The 27581-nt window shown below is 43.4% G+C and overlaps 1 protein-coding gene across 1 annotated transcript in view; it reads left to right on the top strand.

Annotated features, from left to right (window-relative positions):
• NPHP1 (nephrocystin 1) overlaps window positions 1-27581 on the top strand; it is a 108094-nt gene that overhangs the window by 66741 nt on the left and 13772 nt on the right. The window contains exons 14-19 of the mRNA XM_088477609.1: window positions 479-589; window positions 2456-2538; window positions 3349-3425; window positions 4545-4644; window positions 6290-6402; window positions 16480-16553. Coding sequence (XP_088333735.1) covers window positions 479-589; window positions 2456-2538; window positions 3349-3425; window positions 4545-4644; window positions 6290-6402; window positions 16480-16553 — 558 coding nt within the window. The remainder of the gene's footprint in view (window positions 1-478; window positions 590-2455; window positions 2539-3348; window positions 3426-4544; window positions 4645-6289; window positions 6403-16479; window positions 16554-27581) is intronic.

A 27581-nucleotide genomic window follows, 5' to 3' on the forward strand; every position in this document is an offset into this window, starting at 1 on the left:
TAAGTAGCAAGAGCAAGAGACTGTAATGACCATTAGATTGCCTAGACATGTACACTGTAAATTAGACAGAGGTGCATGTGCGAAGATAGAGATGTGTGTGGATGGCCAGGTTCATGAGTCAGTGGCAATGGTGTCTCAAAGGGGAATACAAGGAAGCAGTGATATGTGTCTTCTGCACGTGTACATATTTACGGCATTATCTTTAGAAATATGGCGCAGGCACTATTTTTCTGGGGCTTACTTCAGAAATATGGCACAGACTCCATATTTCTGAAGATATAATCAGCAGAATGGAACGGGTGGTAGCAGGACAAGGTAGCTAGAATCATTTGGAGACGCTAATACAATAGATGCAATTCATCGTGTCACTGTATTATACACTATAAAACTGAATCATATTGAAAAAAATAAATAAAAATGATTTACTGAAGTAACTGTAAATATATAATGTACAGCTATTGTGATTTTGTGTGTTTAGGTCACAGGTATTCTTCCAAGCTTGCTGGATGGTGATTGCTTTGTGAGATCTGGCAGTCAGTCCCCAGAAATAGGAATCCTGTTTGAAGTAGGAATTACCTATATCCGCAATGTAAGTGAATTAGAGAAGGGTAAAGGGGAAACATAGGATAAAAATAGTCATGAAATAACAAAAAAAATCATATATCTTGTCTGAACTCTTCATTTAGTTTAGTTATACATTGATAAATATTCTTTCACACTACAATTTTTACAAAGACAATTGAAACTTACTTTTCAGTGATAATTGTAAGACCACAGTTGTGATGTTTATGTTGTATTGTAAATAAAATATGCTGTCCATATTTAAAGTATGTGAATTTGTGTATTTTGGATTTTTTCAATTGTGCTTTTAAACATACAGTACAGTAAATGTCATAGTACTCCTATGGCACAGCCAGGGGCAGATGAAGATGGTGGCGGGCCCATGTACAGCCTCTGTGTGGCCCCACCCCCCTCTCTCAATGCACATGCGCCGATCTCTGGGAAAATGGTGCATTTCAGTAGTTTGCATGCGCAGATCTCCGTAAACATGGCACCTGTGCTATTTTCCTGGTGATACCTGTGGCACTGACAGAGAGGAAAGTAATTGCAATGGGTGCAGGGTGTGAGGTGTGGACCCGCTACACCCTTAGATATGCCCATGGCCGCAACTAGGTCTAGCAATCTCGACATTTTTATTTGCTAACTACTCACAATCCAGTCTGGATTCAGAGCTTGTATTTGGCTGATGGCTGCAATTAATATGTATGTTGGGTCATTTGCCATCAGCACTAATTAGAACACATTATCCTGTAATTTTTCCTGACACTTAAATTTCAGGATCTGGATGAAGAACTAATACTGTATTTGTTGCTCGGGGAACACAAATGGATCTGCCTGTGTTCGTATCTTTAGAATGTTTAGATGATGTTCTAAGGTTCTGCCAGTTCTACACAAATCATTTGGTTACTCATTTGTCTTACCATGTACCTATAATGCATAGATATCACAATTCTGTAGTCTTAAGATGCCCATACAATGGCTAATACAGCCTGTCACAACCTCATCCTCACTCAGATCGCTAGCTAAGACAGATGGTCGTGATGTTGATGTTTGCGGGTTACCATATTACCAAAAATATAAGTCCTGCCATCACCAAGAGTTAAACTGGGAGATGCCCCTTCTCACAGCGGCTCTTCAGTTCCGCTTCACCAGAAAATATACCTTTAAGTCAGTAGCATGTGGCCCTAGGAGGCAGTGAGTTTAAAACCAGGTACACACTAGAAGATCGGATGACATATCGTCTACATCAGTCAGTGTGTACCTGCTATGTTGCTGATGATGCACGCTGTCGCGCGTCAAAAGCAACATCGCCCGTCGGACCTGCATGCCGAATGCAGCTTGGGCCCTGCTGAACCTCCGCACGAGACATCGGCTGTGTACACACTTAACGATGTGCCTGGCTGCTGAATCCAGAAGACATAACTCCCAAGCAGTTATTATTATACATTAATCATCCCTGCAGATCATATTTTAGGGTGTGAATGTGTCCCCATCATCACACAGCCATTCAGCCCAACCTTTAGCTGGCTGGATTTCTGTCCGATTTGCCTAAATCCAAAATATCGTTCGTTCAGTGCTCAGGCCGAACATGCAGATATGACAGGGAACATTCGGACAATGACCACATTACACGAGGTGCTTAGCACATGCTTTCTGCTGAGCAATAATGCAGATAATACCAGCTATGATTGTGATGAAAGAAAAGATTAGGCAAAAGGCATTCAACGGTGATTCTAGACGCAATGGTTGTATATTGTACACTAGTTTCTTCCACTGCTTATACTTGGACAACGCTGGACATATATGTGATTTCACAGTCATTTTATGTTCATTTGTCCTACACAATAGAATGATTATTAAATAACATGTTTCCTTCCATTTCTTTTTTTTGCAGTCAACAGGGGAGAGGGGAGAGTTAAGCTGTGGTTGGACCTTCTTAAAACTGTTTGATGTCAATGGAATTCCGATACCTTCAAAGTAGGTTGATTAAAATGTCATAACTTTTCTGAAATGAAAAAAGGTGTAGTTTTAAGGTCAAGGTATCTGCTCGGTAAATAATGTATTTTTTAATGTCAATAAACTATGTAGCTCATAATTTTATTTGTAAATAATCCTCTCTACAGAAAATGTCCTGGAACACAGCATGCTGAATGAGAGAACATATATATTATTTATGCTTATATTGTCAATGTATTTATTTGTATGTTGGATTGTTTTACTCAATGGTGGGACATGAGAAGGCTTATATGGTATAATTTGTGTTACTGACTCCATCTAGTAATGGTTACATAAATAATAACTTCTGTGATGATGAGCACCAGGCTGAAACATTTTATATTTTGCCGTATAAATTATGCATAAACCAGAACTGCATAAGTATTATAGTAATTGCAATAAAACAAAAACAGAGAAGGAAAAGAAGACAGGATCTATATATAGAAAGAGAAAGAGCGAGAGAGACAGGCAGAGGATGTAATAAAGTAAGTCTACTGTAGTGTACAATGATGTCAACAGAGTTTATTTGCTAAATGTACAGTAAATGACTAATTTCTAACATTTCTGTATTCATTTCACTACAACAATTAGAGAGGATTATGTAACTATCATGTTATACAATAGAGATTACATGAGTCTGATCATAAAATGTAACAAACACTTGTTTAATAATAGAGTGTGATACATAACGTTCAAATGAATATTGTCATATATAACATCCATATAAAAATTGAATACTGTACTTCCACCATACGTTATAGTTATATGGACATGGTCAATTTTCTGTTTTAGAACCTATGAACTGACATTAAATGGTGGCACTCCCTATGAACGTGGAGTAGAAGTGGATCCATCTATATCGAGACGTGGTATGCACTGGAAAAGCAGCAGTCTTTACTCCTTCAGTTAGAAGGCATAAATGTATTTTAATTAAGTCTGATATATGTGATTTTGGAACATAAAATATTTACAAAAACAATCCATAACTGAACATGTTATATAATCACTGCTTTTGTTATTTGTTTTAATATACTTGCAATCACACAATCCGATAGCACAAACCACATGATCTCTCACCCCAGAATGAATTCACCAGTTTTTTTACAGTAATCCATCGCCTCAGTCTCTAAGGGAGTGTTTCAATACCTAGCGATGGTATTAGCGCTTCATACATTAGGCAATCTTACCTCAGTATTCCTGTGGTATAATAAAAAGCCATTACTTTGTCCTTTTGGGCCTGATTCAGCAAGAACCGGACACTGTGATCGGGACTCCGATCGCAGTGACTACTCAGACCCATCGCAGTGTGATTTACAGGAAGTGCCATTTGTGGGTGGTTGCCAATTGTGGGTGGTGAATTGGTTGGGTGAACGAAGGCGTGCCAGTGCATTTCAATGCCGTTGCATGGGCTTGCATAAATTATCCACTGTCATACCATACGCAGCCTGAGGCCTCATAGCGTGCGCTGAAGTTAGCAATTTGTGAGTAAGGACTGATCTGCCTTAACTGTGTGTATTGGTCCGATGTTACTCGATGTCGATTATTTTGTGAGTAAGGGGAAGTGGGCGTCCTTATGTTAGCCTGCGATCGCAATACGAGTGCAATTATTTGCATATAACTGCTGATATTGACTGCGTTGCGTGCATATTAGCAGAATAGCGATCCTTGCTGAATCAGGCCCTTTGTCACCAGAGCATATGTGCCCTGATTTCCAGCTTATGTAAAAGTATTTATTGTTTATGGCTTTACCTAGAAAAGTACAAAATTCCAGAACAATGCAACAATGACATTTTATATCAAAGAAGATACTACCGCAAGCTGTGTACAGCAGAGCCCTTACATATACTATATGTAACATGTACATTAGATTACAGTGCCTCTAATGCAATTGTTTTGAAATATTGTTTATTTGAATGTAAACGGAATAATCTGCTGCATGTGTCAGCTTCTACCTCAGTACATAACACAGTGCCTATTTTATCCTGTAGCAAGCAGTGGCGTCTTTCACCAAATGATGACGCAGAGAAGACAGCCCCGACTCCTAGTGAAGCTTAGATCTCTGAATAGAAGAAGAAGAGAAATGTTAAAGTAGGTCGCATGGCATTAATTGTTGCTATTAATTTATGTCCGCACATGGTGTAGGTCACTTAATTTTACCTGTACTGCTGTCCGGGGCGGATTGGGTCTGAAAACCAGCCCAGGAAATTTCTGGAAGCAGCCCTAATGTGGGTGGAGTCTATTGAGAGGTGAGGGTCTGTTGAGGGGCGGGGTCTGGTGACAGGACAGGTTGCTGTCCTCTCAGAATCAAAAGCGTTGTCAGAAAAGTAACTGCCATTGTTTGTTATACGTATTATATATACAGTATATATATATATATATATATATAATATAAGCAGTAGTAAAGTGCGGCACTCGGTGCAATAACAGGCATAGACAAACGAATATGATCAACGTTTCAGTGGTAGTAATACTATTGTCAGGATGCTGATGATAGTGTTACTAACACTTAAAAGTTGATCATATCCGTTTGTCTATGGCTGCGTTGAGATTTGGAGTGCCGGACCTTGAATATATATTGTAAATGATGGAAAAACTGTCTAGAGTCATATAACCTGAGAGAATCAGTACAGTCTTTATCAACATAAGTAGTTTTGATATTATAAAGGATTCTGTGGTACTAGCTCCCGGGAGACCTCCAATCTGTGGTACATATTACTGGAGACCTCCAATCTGTGGTACATGTTACTGGAGGCCTCCAATCTGTGGTACATGTTACTGGAGGCCTCCAATCTGTGGTACATGTTACTGGAGATCTCCAATCTGTGGTACATGTTACTGGAGGCCTCCAATCTGTGGTACATGTTACTGGAGGCCTCCAGTCTGAGACAGCTGATCTCAGTCTGCAGACTGGCTCAGTAATGCTGGCTGTGGCTTGCTATGAAACACTCCATGAGTGGAGTTTACTCCTTTGATGCTGTTTGAATGCCGGTGGCCGAAAAGAGCAAAATTGCAGATCCACAGTCTGTCCCATCAGTCCTAGCGACTCGGGCTAGAGCGAAATGTAGGTTATCCTTTAACCAATTGCTGAGAGAATTCCCATACTTCAATGTGTCTGCTTCTCAGGACCCCAACTTTCCTGTGCACACAGTCTGTAAATAAACTGGTGCTGCAGGTGCAGCTTAGGGGTCATGGTCACGCATCCTACCTGGCTGTTATTGGTCTGAACAGTCCTATCCCCGACCCACAACTTGACACCTAATCATCCCCTTGGTGCTGTTGCCCATGGCTTGATTGTGCATATAAGTGTCAGTAAATACTAAGAAGTTAAAAAAAAAAATGAGGCAGTTCGCTATCATTGTATAGACCGTACAATACAACCCAGAGAAAGGCTAGGGAGGTTATTTGGGTTTCATTGTTTGGGGTCCAGTTTGTTATTCAATAACAATTCATTTGTGATTCCATTTGTTTTAGGGGAAGATTTATCAAACCATGGAGAGATAAAGTACCAACCAATCAGGTCCTAACTGTCATATTTCAAGCACAGCCTGTAAACTGATTGGTTGCTACTATATTTTATCGCTCTCCACTTTCTCTCTCCTAGGTTTGATACATCTACCCCATACAGTTGTATGATATACGTTGTATAAACTGTGATACAGATTGTTAGCCTTCGCTTTTATCCAGATTATGTTTCTTTGTCTTAAAGATGAGCAGTAAATTGTGTTTTTTGTAGTCTGCTTCCAGAAACTTTGGTTGGCAGCATGTGCCATATGCCTTTGTTGGTGTTCTACCGGCAAATCCTCGGTGACGTGCTCCTGAAGGAAAGAACAAGTATGCAGAGTACAGGTACAAATGCGTTTTTTGTCTCTCTGGTTGACCATTTATATAAACATCTATTTTGTTTTCTTTGATTATTTTTTTCATACTATATCACTCAATTTGTCTTGTAATGTAGTGAATATGTGATACATAATCTGTGTACATCCGGCAAAGCATCTTTTTTTGCAGCTTTTTACCTTCAAATGCGTCTTTATCACACAGTGATGCGAATTGTTAGCACAAGCATCTTCTGCTGATTAAAATGATAATACAGCAGCATGCCTATATTCCCTGTGCGTCTGCGGGTGTAGCATTTCGCATGCAGATACATTACAGTGTAACGTAGCATTTCACATGCAGATACACCCGCAGATGCACAGAGAATATAGGCATGCTGCATATCATTTTAATCAGCAGAAGCTGACGCATTAGAAGGTAAAAAGTTGCACAAAAGACACTCGGCGCTGCCGAGGCACATGGAGCTCCCACGTTATGTGTGGCGCGACTTGTAGCGCATGGAGGATAGATGTATGTGGACACATCTGTATTTGCAGACGTTTGTAAAGTCTCCCCATTTTCCCCCACACTGGTAGGTTAAATGCCTTTTAACTAAAGTGGTATAAGTGTGTGTTCATGTGCTCACTGACTAATAAGGGTTTCTGTACAGCCCTGAGGAATGTGATACTATGAATAAATATAAACGAGCTAATATAGAGTTACACATCTGCTGAATTACACTCACACTGCATGCAATGAATTCAATGCATATATTCACTAGTATGCACACTTGCACTAGCAGTATACCTGGTGAAAGAGATCTGTCTGAAATAAACTGATCTCTGCATATACTCAACTCAGATTAGCCCTCAAATCTCACGACATGCTCATACACACCATCACTTACATTAGCTTAATGTGAACATCCCGACTGAGATGCGTGCACCCAGCTATGAAGCTCACACTGTGCATAAGCACAATATTAGTCAGTACAATGTAATACATAGATGCACAAACTATGTTGGATTTTGACCTGACATTTGACAGTTTTTCCACCATTTGTGCGCTTCCTGTAGCATCCACCAGCCTGCACAACTAGGCAGATAGATTTTACATAGATACTTCCATATATGGTAGGTGTGACATAAGCTGGGTACACACCTAACAAAGGTACGACTCAGCAATGCGACGTAACAATACATCAAGTCGCCGTACACACTACACGATCCAGCATACGACTGTGTGATGTATCGGTACATGCTTTATGTAACAACAGCACGTCGTCTGCCCATTCTGAGCAAGCTTCAGATTCCACAATGTACCTGCACAGCCCGGGGTCCGGAAGTCAGTGTCGGAAGACACAGACCCTGGCCCGCCTCTCTCCGAAAAAAAATGGTAGCGAAACACCCCCGTTTCCGAAAAATGCAGACCAACCACGCCCCCTCTCCGTCCCCAAATGGCCACAGCATGCCAATCATGCTGCAGCTTGGGGGCACAGCGTGCGAAGATGCAGGATCCATCCCTCAGATGCGCAAAACCGCAAAACTGCTCACACGCATCTGCAAACCTCCAGAAATCGGAGATGTACAAGAAACGATGTACGCAAACCATCAGGATTGCGTACCTCTCTGAATCATGTCCAGTGTGTACCCAGCTATAGACCTTGAAATGTCCTTGCGGACATGTAGGCTACAAAATTATATACATTTATGAATGCAGCAAAAGAGTACATTTACTATGCAGCGTCCTTTGCAAGCTGACACTTCTAGATGGGTTTGACCCCGAAATTTAAAGTGACACTGATATTAACAGGAAAACAAGCCATGTTTTGTGTTTAATATAAGTGTGGTTTTTAATTTTGGGGTCAAACCTGCCTAGAAGCGGTAGCTTGCTGGTTATTTTACCCCAAAGGTCTTTTAATATTAGATCAAACTTACGTGCAAAACACAGTGGTAAGGAACAGTATGGATTTTTTACCCTTGGATACAGCAAAAAGTAGGTGAACTAAAGCATAGTTTCTTGAAGGCTCAGAATACAGGATCGCACCACAAAACACTGCTCTTGTGATGCTGCAAACAACATTTTTTTAACACATTATATAAAAGGCATTGCCCATTATGTTCTGTCAGTGTGGGAATGCTACTTTCCACCTTCATTTATATTATGAGAATTGGCCAAGCCTGCCAATACATGTTGTCACTGACAACTATATGAATCTAATAGGGTTAGACAGCTTGCAAATTAGAATCCCATGAATAAATCAGCTTTGCTAATAGATCATTTATAATGAGCCCCAGTCACATTAGAATATTCGATGATTAAATGTATGGTTACACAGCCTCTATATCTTGACGTCTATAATTATAATAATTAACCTTATTTAGGATAAACATGTTTGTACATTTATTTTTGATAGCAGACTGCTGTTTTCACATGTAAGGTTGGTATAAAGTGGTAATTGCTCTCAGTTTGCACTCACAGGACTAAATGTGTATATTGGGCCTGATTCAGAGCCGCTCGTAAGCGGCCGCTCGTTCGCTCCGAGCGATGTTCGCACAACTGCGCATGCGTATGGGTCGTAATGCGCATGCGCCAACCAGTCAGTGTGATCGGAAATCGAGCGCTCGCCAAATAGCGAGTGCCTGCTAATTTGAGTGACAGGATGAGGCGTTTGTGGGTGCTAACAGGGGAAGGTGCTTGAAAACGGGGAGTGGAGATCCGAACGCAGGCGTGCCAAACGGTCAAAACGGGCGTTTTAAGGGTGTGCATAATTAACAAAGCAGCGTCATCGACCACGTCACTTGGTTGTCTCTTAGCCTGAACTGTTCGCATGATTGCGGTAGGATAAACCTACCACAAGCACTGCGAGCAGTTCAGATGCCTTTCGATGTACTCGATTAATCAAATAAATAGCGGAGATGACGTAGGATGCGAGCGGCCAGGGGGCGTCTTTACAAAATAGCGAGCGCATGTTTCATTCGTTCGCTCAGACATAGAGGCGTCAACAGACCGCAAAGAGCGAGCGCTCAATTTAAATAGCCGGCCCCTTTTTCTGAGCGAGCGAGCGCAAATAGCGTGTGGCTCTGAATCAGGCCCATTATCCCATGTGTAGAGCTGTGCGCATCTCTGCGGCTGGACCACCACCTACCCAGATGCTTGGTTTCATAGCTATCATCATCCGTGCGCACTGATTCATCTTAAAATAGGCATATTAATCTGTAATGCGGGCACCCTCTTTGAGCTTAGCCTACGAGGTGTGTGCAATACGTTTCCGGATGCAAAAAAAGTATATTTACAAACAAAGAGAACATTAGGTTTTTTCAAAGTATTCGTCAGAGGAGTCTATGCAAAGTTGCGTGTGCTCAAACCACTTGGTGAAGCAGCTGGACTAGTCTGAAGCAGATATGTCTTCTACATGCTGGATGAAGGTCTCCACTGCAGCTTCCGGTGACAAAAGGAATCCCACACATCTAGCGCTTGATTTGTGGGAACACGAAGAAGTCGCAGGGGGCAAGCTCTGGGCTGTATGGTATATGACCAAGCTCCTGGATGCGTTCATGGGGTAGAAAATCCACCACTTTCCAGGACTTATGGGCAGGTGCATTGTCGAGATGGAGAAGGGCACCACAAGGACAAGTTCTTAGACTGCGCCTGGAAATGGCTTCAGGCATTTGCGGAAGGCATTAGTTGGAGTACAAGTCCACAGTGGCGGTGCGCTGCAGCATGAGTGGTACGAGTGACCAATCTTGGCCACAAAAACAGCCACCATCTGCTTGGCCATGCCTCGCTCATGTCGGAACTTCTGTGGTGGCATACCTCCAACTGGGGTCCACAGGGCCCACTGTTGTTTGGTCTCGGGATTGAAACTGTAGATCCAGAATTCATTGTCACTGAAGATCTCCCAGACAGAGTTTGAGCAACCGCCATCAAACCTGACCAGCATGTTGTGGCTTAAAGTCACCCGAGCCTCCTTCTGCTCTTGAATCAGCTGATGGGGCACCCAGCGTGCAGAAACCTTGCTCAGGCCAAGCTTTTCGCAGATTATCGAGCAGATGGATCCTGGTGAGATGCTTATCTCCTCCTCTAAATGGGCCAAGTTCACCCTGGCATCTACCTCAACTATAGCCCTTGCGGAAGCAACATTATCCTTGGTGATGGCGGACACAGGTTTACCGCAGCGCTCCTCATCTTCCAGGGACCGTCTTCCACACTGAACTTCTGCAAACCACTCAAACACAGTGGTTCGGGATGATGCTTCCTCCACAAAGCAGTCGGTCAAAACTCTCCTACTGTCACAGACCACTCTTGTAGACATAGAATTTTATGGCTCTCTAATGGCCTCCGTTGAGCTCCATAACGGGTTTCTTGAAGGACGTGAACAAGCTGATTTCTTCGATGTGCACTGCTGCTTATATACGGTTCTGTGCACTGAGATTACAGTTCACAACCAGACAGTCAGATTGTATCTACTCTACCTATGCACTCATATACAGAAACTTATTGCACTCCCGTCGTATGTGAGCATGCCCCGTTAAAGCCCAATTATGACTCTTCGGTCACAAGAGCAGGTGTGTTTGGTTTGTATAGCACTCTGAGTTGTCTGCAGTTGTGTATGCTTGGCTCTGGAGCATGCACAAGGTACACTCCGCAAACGGAGTTGCTTTTAACGCTGCACCATCCTCTTGGTGTGCATCTATTAGTTATCTTCTAATAGAAGCTTTGAGCGCCAATGGAACAGCGATGATGAAAGAGGCATGTCTAAACCAGGAACTTACCATACTCTGCACTAATGGAGTATGGCAGCTGATGACACCATCTAGTTTGTTATAATTTCATCTTTTTTTATTTGTCACCAACAGTGAAATTACAATCATAACAATGTTTCCATATCTGTATACAACAATGATATCAAATTTTATATAACAATTATTAAATACAATGAGGGATGTGGATTGGGAAGAAAGGGAACAGAGAGTCCTACAGGTGACACCACGAAGGTTCGGTCACAGTGGACTTAGGCAGGCAAACAAACACTGAGGGGTCTATTTACTAAGCAGTGTTAGGAGACAGAGTGAAAAGTGATAAGGTGCCAGCCAATCAGCTCCCAACTGTCATTTTTTAAACACAGCCTGTGAGATGACAGTTGGGAGCTGATTGGCTGGCACCTTATCACTTTCTTATCACTTTTCACTCTGTCATTCTAACACTGCTTAGTAAATAGACCCCTCAATATTGAAGGAGTGGAAAAATTGCTTTGCCCGATGAACACTGTGTCCTGATGCTTCACATTTATGAGAGAACCAGAATGAAACAAAAAAAACCACACATGCCCGTGGATCCACCATGCCATTTGTCACAGAATGCGGAGTTCTGCTGGTAGTGTTGTATTTGGTTGGCATGTGTATTTGTGGCACACATTTGATCCCTTGATACAAACAGAGGGGCTTTTGAATGAGACTTGACATCTGAACATCATTGCTGATCTGGTGCATCTATTCATGACAGCAATATGATCATGATCATATACTAAGATAATGCTTAGTAACCAGCTCTCAGTCCAGTGAGAAACCAATTAGATGAGCTTAGTCAGAACACATTAGAAGATGCAAATAGTTAACAATAGTAGAGGAAACATGGCGATATTACATGTACAAGCCACAATGATTAGACATGTAAAACATGAAGCTGTTTGGTTTAGCCCCTTTGTATCGCCCTTGTGCTGAGCCTATTTTTACACTTTTTACGCCTTCAACACCAATATCAGTACCCAGTGAAGTGTATACTTTGTTTCTTTTCGTAAGACTTTGAATTGTCTTAGTTTGTTTATGCGTCCTATATTGGAAACAAAATCTATCCAAAATGGCCAAAAAATACTTTGTTATTCTTGTTTTTGCATTAATTCACCTTTCCAAAATAGCAAAAAGCATATACCACACACAGGTTTTCTGAATAAAATCTGCACTTGAAAATAAAAATGCATTTATTTTTTCATTATACCATGTCTAGGATTGACATGGTTGCCCAACAAGGCACTACATTTTGAATCCTTTTTAAAACGAGGGTGCCCCTATGTGTCTACATGCCTGTATGGGTTAGATAGGGCACATTTACCGCATTCCCCCCTTCTGTAAAAAACGTAATGTTTTTCACAGTGAAGGGTGATATTGTCTGATTAGGTGAGCTTCAGCCAATAACTAATAATGGGCCATAGGCCCTGATTCAGAGCCGGACGCTCTGACCAGAGCGCTCGCTCTGAATCAGGGCCCACCTCCATTAATATGGAGCATCCTCCTGGACACTCGTATAGCTGTGGGTCACCACCCACAGCATATACGAGCGTGCAGGATGATGGTCGCGATGGTCTTGACCATCGCGACCATCGCCACTGCAAGCAACAGCCTGCGGTTGAGTTTTTCAACCGCAAGGCCAGGAGTGATTTTGGCTCTATCAGAGCCAAAATCACTCCCACTGACATCACTAGTGATGTCAGTGGGGCCGGCTTCAGACGGTAGGCGTTCCCTTGGGAACGCCTCCGTCTGGCAGGCATGCCCCCGGCACGCCCACCAAAGGGGGCGTGCTGTCAGTCAACATCGACAGCACGCCCCCTTTGATGAGACACTCCGAGCGAAGGAAAGTCCTTCGCTCGGCGCGTCTCGCGCATGCGCACGACGGAGTTCCCTCCGTCGTGCGCATGCGCAGTGCAGACCATCGACCCACTTGCGAGCGGACAGCCGCTCGCGAGTGGGTCTGAATGAGGGCCATAGATCATTTGAAACAGGAGACTCCTTTTTCAAACAAGGCCGTCCCCATGTTTCTAGGTGCCAGGATGGGGGAGATAGGGGACTTTCACACCCTCCTCATCCCATCCTCAGCACTACAGATTTATTTTCTGTGGTGCAGCACAAACGTCTCCCTCTAATTGCATCATCGTGGCCTGGCATGATGACATTAGTGACCTGTGACCTCACCAATGGCTCACCAGTAGTATTGTACTGAATAGCGATGATCCCTTGCTAACATAGCAAGGATCAATTTCTTCCGTTTATTTTGGATTACAGCTTTTAAATTAGTCATTAGAGTTAGTTCTATGCTATCCATTGTCCATTTTAGTTAAATTATAATGTATGAATATTATCATTGGTGTGGTGTGTAAGGAATCAATCCACAAGTTAATCACAACTTGATGGAACACGTCAGCAGATACTTTAAATCTCTTATAGCTATGGTGATGCTGTAAATATAGCTATTATAGCTATATTTACAGCACCTGCTCTTGTGACCGAAGAGTCATATTTATAGCTATTTGTAGATGTGTAAATATTTTAGGACATATAAAGTAGATGTAGATAGTTATTACTTGCATATTGTATATACAGGTTGAGTCTCCCATATCCAAATATTCCGAAATACAGAATATTCCGAAATACGGAATTATTTTGGCATGACTGAGAAATTGAAACCTTTGATTTTTGATGGTTCAATGTACACAAACTGTATCTAAGGCACAAATTATTACAAATATTGCATAAAATTACGTTCAGGCTGTATGTATAGGGTGTATATAAAACATAACTGAATTGTATGTATGTATGTACACAAACTTTGTTTGAGCCACAAAATGATTGAAAATATTGTATAAAATTACCTGCAGACTGTGTGTATAGGGTATATATAACACATAAATGCATGTTGTGTGTATATTTGGGTCTCATTCCCAAGATATTTCATTATGATATGCAATTATTCCAAAATACGGAATATTCCATTATCCAAAATACCCCTGGTCCCAAGCATTTTGGATATCGGAGACTCAACCTGTATGTGCTTGCAAATATCCAGATTTGATATCAGCATTGCATTTTAATTTTTTTTTATTTTATATATTTATATTACATTTATATTTTGTCTGTTGTACATATATGTCTTGAGTTTGGATATTGTGTTTATTTCATGCAACACTGCTATGTCACCCAATGGACTAATAATAACTTCATAACACTGTAAATTACCAGATCTGATAAAGTGACCATTTCTTGGGTTCATGTAACCTGATGAATGTACACAACTTGCATTATTTAGTTATTTTTCTTCACTACTAAGGCAAAGGTCACAATATTTGTTTCAGTCTGCTTTGATAATGATATTTGAGTCATTTTGCAGTGTATACGTTTTTGAAAAAGTCATTAATATTAACGCATTCGCCAGAGTCATTAGAGGGATATACATTTAAGGAGCCTATGCTGTCAGGGAGAGCTGGTGATGGGGACCTTGTCCATCACTTCATTGAAGCCTTATTCGCTGAGTGATCTGCATAGGTTTAAGTGCATTTTTTGTCTTCAGAAAAATGGCTGCCGGTTGTACAACTCAGTCAGTAACAGAGACACCCTGTAAGATGGAAGTTTATTCCCCAGAAACTGAAGTGCTTATAAACTACCTCTCAGTAGAATGAACAAGCCTGGCGTTCTAATTTTATGCCACAGCCAGGCTCTTTTATTGACAAATTCCTGCATAGTGGATGTTATTCTTAGTTTTCTTTCTTATGTATGTCTTTCTGTGCCAGTGTGGGCCATATGTTTTGTTTATGGCATAGGAGAGGTTGAAGACACAGAGGACTAGGGGGGACCCTAAATATTTTCATTTAAACTGGACTACACAATTTCTGATGGCAGCCCTGGCTTTGCTGCTGAGGTTTTTCTCACCCCTGGAAGCCATTTATAAAGCACCCGGGGTGGGGATGAGGGAGGCGTGAAAAACTTGCTTTAGCACAGATGTGTCTTAACAAACTCTCAGGACACATTAGGGTACGTGATTACCCCTCACTCGCAAGAGACATCTCAGCAATTTAGAAGTATGCCTAGGTTGCAGAAAGGTGGAAAATCCTCCATAGGCGCAATGCAAAAAGTGTAAACGTCTCATTAAGTTCCGGCCTCCTTCCTCTGTAGGCCCTAACCCTTCCAATAAAACAAACTTCTCAGGTATTCTCCTAAAGTACTGCGTTTTATTTAGCCTTATTTAGTCTTAAATAGCGGCTGTGCAGACTGTTAGACTGTCTTTGTTATAGCTATCAATTTTGTGTGTTTACAAGGTTTTATTATATTACAGGAAGTTCATCTAGAAATTTGCTTCTCCGCTCAACATTGTGTTGCAAAATGAATCTCACTAAAAGTATAGAACAACACCCAAATTATTCCAGCTCTATGCTGGGGCCTGGGGCTAAAGTCAAGTCCTTTTACTCTGTGGAAAAAGCCATGCTCCTCCTACAACTGTCCCCCCACCACTCCCTTATCTCCTTTATCTCACTAGTTTCAGTTTCCAGAAAGACATCTTGTGTTTGCCCTGCTCTGCAAAACCAGGCATACAAGTCTCTGTGCTTGGTAAAGATTGCCCTCACTCTGCTCTGTCCAAATCTGGTTTTGCACAACAGAGCTGATGTTTAGCACTTCGTAAATGCACTGTGTGTACAGGGCTGCATAAAATTGCTATTCACACATACATATACTTACTTATTTGCATGTCATTACATTGTCTTTTTTGTAACTTATTTGGCAAAATTGCTTGTGTTCATATCGGTAAATTACATAATCTGTGAAAAAAGCTCTTAATAATAAATTAATTATTGCAAAACTGGCAAGTCTATGAATTACATTTTATTTTACAACTTAAACAACTTGAAGGAATAATATAGTACAATAATAGCGCCGATCGTCTATCCCGGACCAATGAGATGAGAAAACTGATAGTAGAAATATATTTTAATAAAAATACATAATATTCTTTTACATATAAGTAAATCCTGGATATGTATCCGGGGTAAAACGGACATAATTCAATAAAATCCAATGGTTAACCTGTCATCATACACACATAGACTATCTGAATATGTACATATGACAAACAATGTAAGTTCTGAGAGTGATGGCTGTCTAATCAATCTTACATGCAATTGCACACCATAATAATTGTGCTCAGATAATAGATTAGATTCTGTGTGTTGTCTATAGGCCTAGGATGTGCCTGACACATAGACTCCTATTCACTTGCAGTCTGATCAACAATAAGTGAAATTACACACAATTGAGTGTTATTTAATATTGCTCTTCATTTCAGATTTGATTTGCAACCCTGTGCTGGCCACATTCCCAAGACTCATGGAACAGCCTGATGTCATGGATGCTCTGAGGGTATGTAATTCAATCATGATATGTAAAATATGTACTTCATCACTCTATATTATACATTTAGTTGAAAATAATCATTAACATTAAATCTTGAACCACATTTATATAGGTTTAAAATCTATGTGTCATAGCAAATGGATTTCAGGATCCGTGCAACTCAAAATAAGATGCATCTGAAAGGTCCTATAGACTACTCAGGGCTGGATTAAGGCTTCAGGGGGTCCTGGGAACTTAGGATAGGGAGGCCCTCCCCTTCTTGTCAGCACAGCCCCCTTGGCTGTGCCCTCTGTGTGTGTGCCCCCCACACACACACACCTCCATGAGGCAGCAGCAGCTCAGGCCGTACTTGCTCTCCTTCAACGGGGGCAGACACCGGAGCCTCCTCTCAGGCAGTGCAAGGGTTCGTCTCCAGCAGCTCTCTGGCCCAGCAGCAGCTCTCTGACCTTGTTCATCTCCCTTTTCCATGCTTCCCACTTCACACCCCTTCTCTGTCCCCCACCTCCCTGCATAACCTGTCCCATAAGTCCTTACATCCGCCCTTCCGCTGTCCTATTGGTCACTTTTGCCAATTAGCGTATCTATAACAGGTGCAGGGTGTGCCGTGCACACGGGCCTCTGGGCCAGAGAGGCACATGTGCACCGCACACCCTGCACCCATTATTAATACTTCCCGTCCGGAGCCTTGCGTCGGTGCTGCAGTAGCAGCGCAAATCAATGGGAGAATGACGCGGCGGGCATTTTCCCAGAGGTCTGCGTATACATAGTAGAGGTGTCTCCGGGACCATTGTGTGGGCACCATGTTACCAGAGACCTTGGCATGCGCAGTATACTGTGGCACAATGCCAGAGTCTATTGCTCCACAGAGAAGAGGGGCCCCGCCCGGAGTAGTCTGCACACTGGCCCCCTCCTCTCTTAAACCACACCTGCTTTCGCCATTCTGAATTCCGATTGGTTCATATCAGAGCTGTGGAAACTAGCTGATTGGGCAGAGCACTAGAGGCTGGAGACAAGCAGAATCGTCACTGAACATCAGCGCAAGAGCTGGGTCATTGCAGCTGCGGCCGGAGGGCCACTTTAGAGATGGGGGCCTGTGGGTACTTGCCCCCCCCCCCTCTTAATCTGGCTCTGGGCTAACTTGCATCTGCACACCCTTACAGTACTGCTCTTGAACGTTATCAGTCTCTCCAGGCACATGGGGCAAAAGCAAAATGCATGCAACTGTGTGTACTGTATGTATACTTATAATGTACTGTATTGTGCAAAAGTTTTAGGCAGGTGTGGAAAATATTGCTGCAAAGTGAGAATGCTTTCAAAAAGTGTTAATAGTTTATTTTTATCAATTAACAAAATGCAAAGTGAATGAACAGAAGAGAAATCTAAATCAAATCGATATGAAGGTAAATGGTGGTCACACCAAATATTGATTTGATTTAGAATTCTGATCATTCACTTTGTATTTTGTTAACTGATAAAAATAAACTATTCTAGTTTTGAAAGCATTCTTACTTTGCAGGATGTTATCCACAACTGCCTAAAACTTTTGCACAGTATCGTATATCATTGTTATGAATCCCACTCCCTGCTCCATGTGAGACCCCTAGAACCCGGCTAGCGAGATCTTCACCAATAACAACCATCCATTGTTCTCTTAGAACTATGATACGTTCACCGGTACTTAGGCGGCTGCCTGGACTTACGCTCGGGGGAGTAGACGCTCACATGGAGGTACAAGGGAATTCAAGAGATGAAGTGTACAGTTAGAGCTGATACAGGTATTGTTCGGATGAGTTGACAATTGCATCGATGATATGGCAATGATACCGATGGTGCAGCAATTGTGACGATGTTGCGGCAATGGTGCAGATGTTGCAGCAATAGCCGTAGATAGTTTAGAGTATGAAAATGGCTTTGAGAGCCAACGGGGCGGCAACTGTGCCGATGTTGCGGCGATGGTGCAACAATAGCTGTAGATAAACAGTCTAGGGTTAGCAAATGGCTTTGAGAGCTACTTGGTGTGGCTAGGAAGCCGTATGGTGAATGTTGGCAGCATGGAAGCTGCTAGATGCGGCTAGGAAGCCGTTTGGAGAATGGTGGTAGCATGGGAGCTACTTGGTGCTGCTAGGAAGCCGTATGGTGAATGTTGGCAGCACCAGAGGCACTAGATATGGCTAGGAAGCCATTTGGAGGACGATGGCAGCCCGGGAGCTGCTTGGTGTCGGCTGGGAAGCTGAATGGAAGAATATCATGGAGAGAACAAAAGCTGCTCATGCAGCTAAGCTGATGAAATCCACAGACACGCTATAGTCGGCACAGGTGCAATAGTTCAGTGAGTATAAATAGGCTGCAGCACTTAATCAAGCTGCACCTGTGGATGAGACATCACTTCCTGAGGCGTGCCGATCGCCTAGCAACAGGAGTAACCCCGTCCTGGCTGGGAAAGCTGTCAGAAAGGGTCAAGTCATGACCGCGACTTGTAACAGTACCCCCCCTTGACGCGGGGTTGTCCGGAAAATCCTGAAAGAAATATCTTCTCAACCTGGGAGCATGTAATGCAGTATCAGCGTTCCTTCGGCACATAGTCCTTCCAGTGGACTAAGAATTGCAGACGACCCCTGGATAATCTAGAGTCCAAAATTTTCTCCACAATGAATTCATGTTGACCCCGGACCATAACTGAAGCAGGCCTGGGCGAGAACCTAGATTTGAATTTTGCTGACGAGAAGAATGGTTTAAGCAAAGAACAATGGAAAGTATAAGCGAGTTGGGCAATTGAAGTTTGAAGGCTACTTGGTTCACCTGTGAAATAATTCGGAATGGACTAATAAATCTAGGACCCAACTTCTGTGTAGGCTGATGGAGCTTGAGATTTTTGGTGGAGAGCCAAACCAAATCACCTTTCTTAAACAACACGACCTCCGATGCATGTCAACAGATTCTTTGGAGTGGAGAGATACCTTCCAAAGGCTTTGATGAACCTTGCCCCAAATATGTCAGAGCCGAGAGACAGAAGAAGAAGCTGGTGATCCGTAGTCGAAGGCATTTGACCTCGGATGTTGCCCTGTAACACAGAGGAATGTGGATACTGAAGATGCAGAGTGACATGAATTATTAAAAGCGAACTCTGCAAGTGGCAGATGTGATACCCAATCATTATGACACTTGGAAACATAACAGGGTAGATACTGTTCCAGACACTGATTAACGTGCTCAGTCTGTCCATTGGGCTGCGGATAGTAACCTGAAGAAAGACTAAGGCCCTGATTCAGAGCCGGACGCTCTGACCAGAGCGCTCGCTCTGAATCAGGGCCCACCTCCATAAATATGGAGCGTCCTCCTGGACGCTCGTATAGCTGTGGGTCACCACCCACAGCCTATACGAGCGTGCAGGATGATGGTCGCGATGGTCTTGACCATCGCGACCATCGCCAGTGCGAGCAGAAGCCTGCAGTTGAGTTTCTCAACCGCAAGGCCAGGAGTGATTTTGGCTCTATCAGAGCCAAAATCACTCCCACTGACATCACTAGTGATGTCAGTGGGGCCGGCTTCTGACGGTAGGCGTTCCCTTGGGAACGCCTCCGTCTGGCAGGCACGCCCACCAAAGGGGGCGTGCTGTCAATCAACATCGACAGCACGCCCCCTTTGATCAAACACAACGAGCGAAGGAAAGTCCTTCGCTCGTCGCGTCTCGCGCATGCGCACGACGGAGCACCCTCCGTCGTGCGCATGCGCAGTGCACACCATCGACCCACTTGCGAGCGGACAGCCGCTCGCGAGTGGGTCTGAATCAGGCCCTAAGATCAATGCCCAGAGAAGTACAGAACACAAATTGTGATCCTCGATCCGACACAATATCCATTGGTAAACCGTGTACCCGAAAAATGTGTTGGAGAAACAGGCTGGAAAGTTCCTTAGCAGAAGGAAGTTTTTGCAACGGTATGATGTGTGCCATTTTACTAAATCGGTCCACCACCGTCCAGATAACAGAACATCGAGCAGATATTGGGAGATCAACGATGAAATCCATGGCGATGTGAGTCCAGGATCTCCTGGGCATGGAAAGTGGAAGTAACAGACCCGAAGGAGCTGTCCAAGGTGTCTTATTCCGGGCACATACCTCACATGCCAAGACAAATTCACGCACATCTTTAGTCAATGACGCCCAGCAAACAGAACGGGAGAGTAACTGCGAAGTCTTACTGATACATAGATGACCAGATACTCGACCAGTGTGAAAATCCAGCAGAACTGCTCTTCTAAACTTCTTTAGCACAAACAAATGACCAGAAGGCTTCTCTGGAGGTGACTGATTTGAGATGCCCGAATCAGGTCTGCCAGATTACGAGTGAGGGCACAATGGAAGAAAGAGTCTGGGATGATAGCTTCGTCTGACCTGGACGTCTGCTGTACTGGTTCAAATCTCCTGGATAGGGCGTTATCCTTGATGATCTTGAACCAGGACGAAAGGAGATAGGGAAGTTGAACTGGGTAAAAAATAATGCCCAACGTGCTTGCCGGGAATTCAACCTTTTAGCAGACTGAATATAGGATAGGTTCTTGTGGTCAGTAAGAACCAAAATCTGGTGTTTGGCCCCTTCCAGCCAGTGTTTCCAGTCCTCGAAAGCCCATTTAATAACTAGCAACTCTCGATTTCCTATATCATAATTGCATTCAGCAGAGGAAAATTTTCGAGAAAAGAATGCACATGGGTGCAACTTACTATCTGTCAGGTCTTTCTGTGACAAAATGGCTCCTGCTCCTACTTCTGAGGCATCTACCTCTACAATAAAAGGAAGGTCAGGATCGGGATGTCGAAGAGCAGGTGCTTGAGGAGGTGCTTGAGCTTGAGCAACTTTGAGAGTTTTAAAAGAGTTGATCGCCTCGATTGGCCAGTTAAAGGTATCTGCTCCTTTCTTGGTCAAATTTACAATGGGTGCCACTATGCTGGAAAAAGATTTTATGAATCAGTGATAATAATTAGAAAAACAGAGGAAACGCTGGATAGCTTTAAGGGAAGTTGGTTGGTCCCACTTAAGTATAGCCTCGACTTTCCCTTGATCCATGGAAATCCCTAGGATGAGATGGTATATCCCAGAAAAGAGACCTGAGTGACGTAAAGTCACATTTTTCCAACTTGGCGTACAGACGGTTCTCCCGCAATTTTTGAAGAACCTGACATACGTGCTGATGATGTTGGTCCAGTAACTGGGAGAAAATGAGAATGTCGTCTATGTATACGACCACGAATACCCCCAAAAAGTCACGAAGAACGTCATTAATCAGGTCCTGGAAAACCGCTGGAGCGTTAGATAAGCCAAAAGGCATGACTAGATACGCATACTGGCCCTGATTCAGAGCCGGACGCTCTGACAGAGCGCTCGCTCTGAATCAGGGCCGTCCCTCTTAATTTTTATAGCGGCCTCCTGGCCACTCGTATAGCTGTGGGTGACCACCCACAGCTATAGCGAGCGGCCAGGAAGGTGGTTGCAATGGTCAAGACCATCGCGACCATTGGGCTTGCAACGAGACCCTTGTGATGTCAGTGGGGCTGGCCCTAGATGGTAGGCATTCCCATGGGAACGCCTCCGTCTGGGCAGCCACCCCCCGGCACGACCACCAAAGGGGGCGTGCTGTCACTCACCATCGACAGCACGCCCCCTTTGTAGTGAGACCCGGAGCGACGGCTTGCCCGTCGCTATCCGGGTCTCGCGCATGCGCACGATGGAGCCGCCTCCGTCGTGCGCACTGGGCCAACATCGACCCGCTCGCGAGCGGGTCTGAATCAGGCCCACTGTCCGGAGTGAGTACTGAAGGCCGTTTTCCACTCATCTCCAACTTTGATTCGAATCAGGTTATATGCCCCTTGGAGGTCAATCTTGGAGACGATATTAGCCTGACGCAGCAGATCGAACAATACCGGAATGAGAGGTAACGGGTATTAATTATTTACCGTAATGTTGTTGAGTCCTCTGTAGTCAATACAGGGACGAAGAGACCCATCCTTCTTCTCCACAAAGAAAAAAACAGCTCCCAGTGGTGATTTTGAGGGACGGATGAATCCTTTAGTCAAGGCATCTTTGATGTACTCTGTCATAGCTTTTTCCTCCGGCATTGAGAGGGAATACAACTGGCCTTTGGGTAATTTGGCGTTGGGTATCAAATTGATAGCACAGTCGTAAGACCTATGTGGAGGAAGAACATCCGCAAGTTTTTTGGAGAAACCATCAGCGTAATCCCTGTACTGAAGCGGAATGGCCAGAGATGTCTCAGAAATCGTAGGAAGTACGGACCGAATAGGCATAGTTAAGCAATGATTCTGACAAGTCTGACTCCATTTGATTATTTCACCAGATTGACAATTTATCACAGGATTGTGATCCCTAAGCCATGGAAGACCTAGAACGACTGGAGCCAAAGGACAATTTAAGAGGTAAAAGAACAAAGTCTCTGAGTGTAAAGACCCTACCAAAAAACATAGAGGAGGCGTCTTAAACTTCACATGTCCTGAAGAAATCAAATCTCTGTCCAGACCACAGATCGAAACTTTCTGTTCCAAGGGGACAGCTAAAACTCCTAGAGTGCGAAAGAAATGAAAATCCATAAAATTGCCTGCCGTCCCACTATCAAGGAAGGCTGAAGTAGACAAAGTGGAATTAGAGAGTTGGATGACTGCTGGGACTAAAACAGAATTCTTGGAAGTAATAGATGCCAGACCCAAGTGTCTTTTTACCAATCTGAGTGGACAATTATTCACAGTATGTCCCTTGACACCGCAGTACATACAGAGGCCAAGGGACCCTCTTCTGCATCTCTCTACTGATGATAGGCGAGAGGACCCAATCTGCATAGGTCCTCTGTGACCGGAGATGGAACCCAATCCAGAGAACGAGGTGATTTGATAGGAAGATTTTGTTCTCGTTTACGTTCCCGTAGCCGCCGGTCTATCCTAATGGCCTGTTGCATAAGATCATCCAAGGACTCAGGAGGTGAATGATGTTTGGATCTGGGCTGCAAGCACCTGGGCAGGACTCTGTCCCTGCTCCATGATGCAGAAGCTATAACTCCGATATGATTCTTTCTGTATCTAATTCCAAGTGTACCTGTGTTTTGGGCCGACTATGATGTTATTAATCCCAGTGCCTGCTCCATGTGAGACCCCTAGAACTCGGCTAGCAAGATCTTCACCAATAACAACCGCCCGTTGTTCCCTTAGAACTATGATACATTCACTGGTACTTAGATGGCCGCCTGGACTTCCGCTCGGGGTAGTAGAGTCTCACACAGAGGTACAAGGGAATTCAAGAGATGAAGTGTACAGTTAGAGCTGATACAGGTAATGGTTCTGATGAGTTGGCAATTGCATCGATGATATGGCAGTGATACCGATGGTGTGGCAAGTGTGCCAAAGGTGCGGCAATTGTGCCGATGTTGCGGCGATGGTGCAGATGTTGTGGCAATATAAACAGTCTAGAGTATGAAAATGGCTTTGAGAGCCAACGGTGCAGCAACTGTGCCGATATTGCAGCAATAGCCGTAGATATACAGTCTAGGGTTAGCAAATGGCTTTGAGAGCTACTTGGCACGGCTAGGAAGCCGTATGGTGAACGTTGGCAACACGGGAGCTGCTAGATGTGGCTAGGAAGCCGTTTGGTGGTAGCATGGGAGCTACTTGGTGCGGCTAGGAAGCCGTATGATGAACGTTGGCAGCATGAGAGCTGCTAGATGCGGCTGTGAAGCCATTTGGAGATTGGTGGTAGCATGGGAGCTACTTGGTGCGGCTAGGAAGCCATATGGCAAATGTTGGCAGCACGGGAGCTGCTAGATGCGGCTATGAACAGCCCGGGAGCTGCTTGGTGTCGACTGGAAAGCCGAATGAAAGCAATATCATGGAGAGAACAAAAGCTGCCCATGCAGCTAAGCTGATGAAATCCACAGACACGTTATAGTCGGCACAGGTGCAATAGTTCAGTGAGTGTAAATAGGCTGCAGCACTTAATCAAGCTGCACCTGTGGATGAGACCACTTCCTGAGGCGTGCCAATCGCCTAGCAACAGGAGTAACCCCGTCCTGCCTGGGAAAGCTGTCAGAAAGGGTCAAGTCGTGACCGCGACTTGTAACAATCATTTCACTAAATACTTTTGCTTTATATGTCATGCATGATTTAGCCTTTATAAAAACAGGTATTTGTTTGTTGTCATTGCCCTGGGACACCACACAAAGCTGCTTTCTAAATACACTTGTATACAATGCATAGTTCCATGTTGGATTAAAGCTGTCTGCTCATCAAAAAATATGGTTCAAAAGTACAGGGGAAAGACATAACTTTAAAGAGAGATATTCAATGAAAATGAGGGCATGTATCTGCCACAAATGAGCATACAGGTCGGTATCGGCCGCCGGTCACAATCCTGACGGGGGGACTTAGGGTTAGGCACCCCCCCGGGGAGGGCTAGGCTAGGGGAAGGGGGGGGTTAGGGTTATGTGCCACCGGGTGGGTTAGGTTTTGGGGTGCGGGGAGGGGGGTTCAGTTTATGCACTATGGGGGGAGGTTAGGGTTAGGCACCCCTAAGGGAGGGTTAGGTTACTTACGTGTCGCTATCAGGATTTCCTCCCTTCGGGCAGCCGCTGTCGGTATTTGAACTGGCTAAACAGCCGCCGGCATTTCAATCCCATTCCTACAGGACAGTGGACAGCCCCTTCCATGAGAAACCTGCACTCTCCAACAAAGGCCACCTCTAATCCTGCAGGAAGAAGACCTTAAGGCTGTCAAGTGAAGTTCCATTAATAACAAAGAAATATGCTGGAACAATGAGATTGACAGAACACTTAGCACTATGGGGCCGATTTTGGACGTAAGCTTATTTTTTGGTGCAAAACATGCTTTTTTTTTATACTGTCTATGTGCACAAGCATTTCTTTCGCCTACATCTGTATGTAGATTTAGTTGCATTGTGTGCTTACAGCTTCTCGCATTTAGAGAGGTGCGATGGGGGATGGAGGGGCCATGTAAGCAATGTCCAAGTATAGTAAGTGTGAGTGAATTAATTAATAAAGCGCTCCTCCACCAGGGAAATATTCATAGATAAGTCAAAAGATAGTCAATAAATACTTTGAATCTTCTTATGCAGCTGATGTAAATGTTGAATACGATTTCTAATAAAGCTTTAGTGTAGTCAGCACGGATATTAGTTGAGTAAGCCTCCAATGACTAACTTCACAGTTTTAAATCCCAGCAGTCATGACATCCACATGAAATTATAAGAGAAGCATCTCATAGTGTAATAAAAAATAGCAATTTATTCACACAATAATTAAAATACACAGGTGGAAGTGGCCTCGTACCATAAATAGCCCTTTCAGAAAGGCCCATGAACAAGCATGGGGGGTACAAAAAACCCGGAATAATTTCACCTTCCCATCAGTTGCACCCGCTCCTTTCCAAGGTATCTACCGGCCACTGCTCTTCCAAACCACCAACGCGTTTCAACACATCTGTCTTTATCAAGGTGTCCAGACACAAACATTATATGATACTTCATTAAGCTGCAATATTTAGTTGAAATTGGCTACTGAAACTTTACCATTTACTACTAAAATTGTCACCCCACATCTCCTGGTATAGACCATGATATATGACTGTTTTATCCTAGCGTCACCCTGGCGAATATAAACTGCTGTTCTCCCTGGGCACTCAACCCATACATACCATCCTTTATTTCAGCATTGTCACTAAAATGATTGTCTTTATTCAGTGCTGACAAAGTAATTACAGAGTTCAGCATCATTACATTTCAGTGACTGAACAGCTAGTTACACTGAAATACCTGATCATACAGCAAGTCTTCCACATATGGGCAGCTTTGTGTATCAGGAAGGAGTGGGAGTAATGATTATGCCACTGCTAATGTATTCAGTCCACCCTGTAAGACTGATCAGCACCAAAGGTAGTAATAATCATTTATTAGGACATTCTGAAACATGGGAGCTCTTGAATTACTCGTTTGTGGAGTCATAAATACACTGCTGATGTATTTATAAAATGAAGTACTCTGTAATTAAGTTTGTCTTTTCAGTTTTGTCTGGTTGATCAGTGCTAAATTGCTTGCTCGGGTGAAGCTCTCCACCACTAGACAAGTTACAACACAATTTACTATTTGTTATGGTATAACTAGCTCTGCGTGTCGCATTTGGGGCTGACCTTTAGCTCAGGAAGCTGCACTGGGTTGCTGAGCCTTGTCTCGTCTGGGTGAGGTTAGAAAAGTTGGGATTTTTGTTTTAGCTTTGGGTGAAGAGGGAAATGTTCGGTAACAGCGTTTCAATAATTCTTTATTCAGAAATACAAGTCACTGGTTTTTTAAATTTAATATAACAGGATAATTATCTAAATGACAGGTGTGTTTCCATGGGTGTGCTATAAGAGATGGACAGTAATTAGTTAGACAATGTCTAGAACATCAGATGTTAAACAGTCAATAGTTAGACAGGGAAAAAAGTTAGACACAAACAAAAATCAGACGCACTAAATCTAGACAGGTACAAAAGGTTGACAGGGTCAAAAGTTCGACATGAAAATGGTCGACACAAAAATGGTCGACAATTTTTTTTTCTATATAATCCTAATCTTCACTCTAACCCTAACCCTCCCTCCTGGTGCCTAACCCTAACCGTCTGGGTAAGTGCCTAACCCTCCAGTAAGTGCCTAACCCAATTTTTTTTTTAAAGTGTCGACCATTTTTGTGTCGATCTTTTTCATGTCAAACTTTCGACCCTGTCGATCTTTTGTACCTGTGAAACTTTTTACATGTCTAACTTTCGTGTGTCTGACTTTGTCTGTGTTGAACTTTTATCCTTGTCTAACATCTGGTGTCTATATATACATTGTCTAACTAATTACTGTCTGTCTATAGTCCGGAAGCCGTTTCCACAGCATGAGACATACCCAAGCACTTGCTTTCATGGTGTGTAGCAGTGGCATTGTGATAACCCCCTTAAAAAATTGGGCAAATGTCCCAATCATGAACAAAAACTACCTGT

This window comes from Taudactylus pleione, unplaced genomic scaffold (genome assembly GCF_031769625.1).
Source record: "Taudactylus pleione unplaced genomic scaffold, aTauple2 ptg000201l, whole genome shotgun sequence".
In the NCBI taxonomy this organism is placed as follows: Eukaryota; Metazoa; Chordata; class Amphibia; order Anura; family Myobatrachidae; genus Taudactylus; species Taudactylus pleione.